Raw genomic sequence first — 5,547 nt, 5'->3', positions numbered from 1 at the left:
GAATGGATGGATGGATGATGGATGGATGGATGGATGGATGATGGATGGATGGATGGATGGATGATGGATGGATGATGGATGGATGATGGATGGATGGATGGATGGATGGATAATGGATGGATGATGGATGGATTCGACTGTGTTTCAGAGGTTCGGCTGTGATTCATTCCTCTGCTCTGATTGGTCAGTGTGTCGTGATGTCATGGCGAGGACAGTCATGTTGTTGTTGAGGCCGTAGCTTAAAGACAAGGAACAGAACCCGACCCGTTCAGAACCAGAATCTGTCGGCTTGCTGAGCTGCTGTCCGTCAGCTTCAGTTTCCTCTTTTCAGCTGCCAAGTGTTTCCAGCTGGTCAGGGGTCTCCTCGGCTCTCGTCCTCCTCTCTGCAGCACCTGTTTCTGCTTGGCACAGCCGAGCGGCCTCCTGGAGGCTTGGAGACCAGCCATCTGCTGCCCGAATCGCCGCCATCTTGGCCCCGGCCCCTCGCGTCTCGCATCCTTCCTCTGGAACCGACAACCGGCTGAAAGATGGAGGCTGCTCCCTCAAGGCAGGTGAGAGGGAGGCAGGGCAGGTGCAGCAGGGAGGTGGAGCACAGCTCTGACCTCCTGCTGATGGGAGGAGCCTTCAGCTCCTCTGGAGGAACCTTCGGAGGAGCCTTCAGCTCGGATCAGCTCCTCTGGAGGAACCTCTGAAGGAGCCTTCAGTTCAGGTCAGCTCCTCCATCTCTGGAGGAACCTCCGGAGGAGCCTTCAGCTCGGATCAGCTCCTCTGAAGGAACCTCCGGAGGAGCCTTCAGCTCGGATCAGCTCCTCTGGAGAAACCTCTGAAGGAGCCTTCAGCTCGGATCAGCTCCTCTGAAGGAACCTTCGGAGGAGCCTTCAGCTCGGATCAGCTCCTCTGGAGGAACCTCTGAAGGAGCCTTCAGTTCAGATCAGCTCCTCCATCTCTGGAGGAACCTCTGGAGGAGCCTTCAGCTCGGATCAGCTCCTCTGAAGGAACCTCCGGAGGAGCCTTCAGCTCGGATCAGCTCCTCTGGAGAAACCTCTGAAGGAGCCTTCAGCTCGGATCAGCTCCTCTGAAGGAACCTTCGGAGGAGCCTTCAGCTCGGATCAGCTCCTCTGGAGGAACCTCTGAAGGAGCCTTCAGTTCAGATCAGCTCCTCCATCTCTGGAGGAACCTCTGGAGGAGCCTTCAGCTCGGATCAGCTCCTCTGAAGGAACCTCCGGAGGAGCCTTCAGCTCGGATCAGCTCCTCTGAAGGAACCTCCGGAGGAGCCTTCAGCTCAGGTCAGCTCCTCCATCTCTGGAGGAACCTCAGAACCGTGACAAGCTCCTGAAGCTGGACAGAACTTAAACTTTGATCATGAATGATTTTAATCAGTCGTGGTTTTTTCTCCTTCCCTTCAACTTAAAGACCTTCTGATGATGAGAAGACACAAGTGGTCTTCAGGTGTCCAACAGTTCAGGGTCGTCATAACATGTTTGGGTTTGGTTGGCCCAGACCATCACAGGACACTGATCTAATACCAGAACCATCACAGAACCGGCCTTTTGAACTCATCATTGATAACTGGATTCTCCTCTGATTATTTGGTTTATTTCTTCCAACAAAGATCTGGAGTCCTGGTCCGTCTGATCCAGGTTCTACTGTGTGATGGTCCATCCCAGATGGAGCCCAAACAAGTCGGCACTGCCTCTGGACCGGGTCAACATCAGGATTCTTTTCTGTTCAGTAAACTTTGAGGCACATTTGTAAATGTAATTTGTGTTTTACTTTTGTTTTTGACAATATGTTTAAACATAAAGTTCAGAATCATTTCTATGTTTTAAATTATGGTGAAGGGATTCTCTTTAAAGGCTGGAAAATGTGAATTTTCTTCATGGACTACAAATCCCGAGGTGACCGCTTTCTTTCATTCTGCGCATGCGCGGAAGGCGGGCGCAGAGTCAGGCGGAAAGAGGCGCTGCTGTGTCAAATGGCGGCGTGAGGACGGTTGGCTAACTGAGCGGCGATTTTGCTGAGGGCGTTCAGATCAACATTTCCGGACGGTTCGTTTCATTCTGGATCTGTAGGCCGGACAGATCAGAGGCAGAGCTCGGAACTTACCTTCAAATAAAGGTGTGTCAGATTTAAATCCAGCGGACATTCAGCTGCTGAAGCTGACGGTTAGCCGTTAGCTGCTAACATGCGGCCCGGGAAAGAAGCGCTAACCGGTCTGCAGTTTACCGGTTAGCTTTATGTGACTCCTGTCGGTAAAACTTAAATAATCTAGCCTTTAAACTATACGTTTACAGTATGTTTTAGCTGCCATCTGTTTCCACCCGGAAAGTCAGTTAAGCTATAACTGTTAATGAACAATTAGCAGCTAGCAGCTGGGTTAGCTCCTAAAACAAGCCGCTTAGAAACCCAATAAATCTGCTGAGTCATTTATTTGAGGTTTATTTCTCTGCCCAAATATCAGTTTTTGTCCTCCTGTCAAAGTGTTGGATTTATTTACAGGAATGTGAGGAATGGTAATGTGTCCTGAACATGTCTGATCATGTTTAAAGTTACAAAGCTGAAGTTTTACTGTTTATAACAGATTAAACTTGAGTTAAAACATCTGACAGGTTTCAGGTTTCTTTATTTAGGAAATCCTAATGGATACTTTTATAAGCAGCTGATTAATATTCCTGTTTTCATCCAGACAGGAAACAGAAAAACTAAATAAATCAGCTTTTATTTGACAGCAGCACCACGTGCTGAAGACTCACCTGTCGGCCAGGTGAGACTCCTGAACATATTCCAGTGTTACTGTAAACCGAGGCGCTTCTGGTCCCGTCCAGATGTTCCTGCCTCCAGAACATGAACATCTGTATGTGTTGGGATCTTTCCCAGCATGCACCGGGGCAACGACTGTGTTAAACAAGTGTTTGGTCACTTTTAAACGTTAATTATTGACTTTTAATCATCAGGATGTTCTCAGGACTGATTAACGACTCAGATTTCAGTCAAACAATTAAAACCTAAAAAAATCAGCATTTTGAGAGGATCAGTGTGACGGCTGAAGAAGCCGAAACACGAGCTAAAAGGAGCACAGATGGGTAAAAACAGCCAAACACTAGTTAGAAGCTAAAGGCTTCAACTGCTAAGTCATCGTTACGAACGAAGGTTTTAGAATTCACATTCCTCCTGTTTTTGTTTTCATTCAGAAATAAAACTAAACATTAGAATTATTTAGTTTTAAAGGATTTTAACCTTTCTGAGATCAGACGTTCAGACTGACAGTTTGAGATAAAGTTTAAATGTTTTAATAAAGATGCAGCTGAGGCTCTGAGAGATGAAGCTTTAGATTCAAATCAGACAGAAAATCATCATCCAGGCTGACTTCACTAAGTCCAGCTGCTGATTGGCTGATTAACGCTGCTGATTGGCTGATTAACGCTGCTGATTGGTTCAGGTGGGATGGCGAAGAGGATCGCTGATAAGGAGCTGACGGACAGGAACTGGGACCAGGAGGACGAGGGAGAGGAGGTGAGATCACAGACTCGGTCTGCCTGCCTGTTTGTGGAGGTGATATCTGACCTTTGACCTGCTGTCTCCCTTCAGGCCGGGACGTTTCTGGTGGCGAGTGACGATGTGTTGAAGAGTCGAGCGATAAAGAAAGCCAAACGCAGAAACACTGGAGCCGAGGTGAAGACGGGAACTTGTCCTCCTGAAGCCACCGGCGGCAGATTTGCTGTAAAAACGTTTTTGTTTCTGTGCTTCAGAGCGAAGGCAGCGGCGCTTTCAGAGGATTCAAAGGCTTTGCTTCCAGCGCGGCGGCAGCCAGTCCCGCTCCGTTCTCCGGGTTCGGGAACGCCGGAGGCTTCAAAGGTTTTGGCGGTCTGACCAACGGGACTGGCAGCGCCCCGGCGTTCGGAGGTTTCTCCTCTCCTGCAGCGTCCGCGGCTGCAGCTGGTGAGGAAATCTGTCGTGGAACCGCAGTGGGTTCTTACAGCAGACATGTTGTCCTCTCAGGACTTCAGCTGGATTCAGGGACACCCCCCATCGTCCAGCTGCTGAAGAAGGAATATCTTACCTGTTGCAGATAGAAACACGACTCATGAGCTAAAGGCTAGTCCTACTGGATCACTGCCGTCCTAAAACAGATCCGGTCTTCACCAGCTTCCAAACCTGCCCTCAGGTATTCCAGCAGAAGAAGAACTTCCTGTCAGGAGTTCGTCCTGGATGCCCGGGAACATGAATAAACTTAAAGGTTTATAAAAACATTTACAGGAACTCTGAAGAGTCGAGTCATTTTAAGACGACAGTGACCCACTTTGGTCCTGGTACCATTTGGACCAGCCGTTAGCTCATCAGTCTGAGCCATCTGCATCAGGTCCCTGCCTCTCTGCGAGGCAGAACCAGGTCTTTGTCGGGCCTCTTGGTCCGGTTCCTGGGTGAACCGGAGCAGAATCATTGTGTTGGACGGGGGAGGGGCTCCTCTTCCTCACTCACTCGTCTGCTTCGTCCTCGCAGGTCTGACGTTCAACGGGCCCTCCTCCACCCCGCCCACCGCTGACTCCGGCCCCCAGCAGACCAATGGCTCCGCCCCCAGCCCGCCTCAAAGCCACAGGGAGTACAGGCGGCAGCTCACGGCTCTGAACTGCTCTGTGAGGGACTGGATCACCAAACACGTCAACGACAACCCCCTCTGTGATCTCAACCCCATCTTCAGGGATTATGAGCGCCACCTCGCCAGCATCGAGAGGCAGTACGGAGCGTCGGAGGAGAAGAAGCCACCTGCAGCGGCTGCTCCTCCTTCCTCCTCCTCCTCCTCCTCCAGCCCCGCGGCTCCGTCAGCTGCTTTGTTCTCCTTCAGCAAAAACACGAGTGAAGACTCGGCTCAGAAGAGCTCCGGAGGCGGCGGCGGTGCCGCCGTCACATTTAACTTCGGTCAGAAGGTGGACAGCTCCGTCCTGGGATCGTTAGGGTCCAAACCAGCCTCCTTGTCCTTCTCCTCCTCCTCCAGTAAGACCTCCCTGTTTGGGGGTCCAGGATCCACCACCCCGCTGTCCTTCAGTGGGACCAAAACCGAGGAGGCTCAGCCCGCAGGTCAGCAGAACCTTTCCTGACTTCTTCCTTAAACCAGGATCTGTAATTAAAGAGGACTTTATCAAAAAACACAAGCAGCCCTCCAGGGGTTTGGATTTGTTTTTCTGTCTTCTTTAAATTATTTTTTTGGTTTTTGTGCAGACGAGAACGGAGACGAGGAGTCGGAGGAGCCGCCCAAACCGGAGGTGAAGGAAGTGAAGGAGGACGATGCTTTTTACTCCAAGAAGTACGTCTGAAGTCTGTTAAAGTGCTGAAAACGTTTCTGGACTTTATTAACTCTTCAGAGTCGACGGACGCGCCGGTGCGTCCAGGTCACATGACCGGTTTAAAACGCTCTAGCGGGAAAGATCCGCCCTCCCAGACACTTCGTTTTAATCTGTCTCGAAAGTCCAGACTTCAAGCTTTACACTAGTTTTTAAATCATCTCGATAGGCCAAGGAAAACCAGAGTTATGAGAAATTATTCCCGACA

General features: G+C 50.2%; 1 protein-coding gene across 1 annotated transcript in view; it reads left to right on the top strand.

The window, feature by feature from the left end:
• The first annotated feature begins 1,935 nt into the window (after nt 1-1,935).
• nup50 (nucleoporin 50) overlaps nt 1,936-5,547 on the top strand; it is a 27,307-nt gene continuing 23,695 nt past the window's right edge. Inside the window, exons 1-6 of the mRNA XM_037981109.1 lie at nt 1,936-2,118; nt 3,440-3,513; nt 3,589-3,672; nt 3,750-3,939; nt 4,501-5,076; nt 5,218-5,302. Of these exons, the coding sequence (XP_037837037.1) occupies nt 3,445-3,513; nt 3,589-3,672; nt 3,750-3,939; nt 4,501-5,076; nt 5,218-5,302 (1,004 nt within the window). The 5' untranslated portion in view covers nt 1,936-2,118; nt 3,440-3,444. The remainder of the gene's footprint in view (nt 2,119-3,439; nt 3,514-3,588; nt 3,673-3,749; nt 3,940-4,500; nt 5,077-5,217; nt 5,303-5,547) is intronic.

Source organism: Kryptolebias marmoratus, linkage group LG18 (genome assembly GCF_001649575.2).
Source record: "Kryptolebias marmoratus isolate JLee-2015 linkage group LG18, ASM164957v2, whole genome shotgun sequence".
NCBI classification, from domain to species: Eukaryota; Metazoa; Chordata; class Actinopteri; order Cyprinodontiformes; family Rivulidae; genus Kryptolebias; species Kryptolebias marmoratus.
Note: the sequence above shows the minus strand (reverse complement) of the source record. Positions and strands in the feature narration are given on the sequence as shown.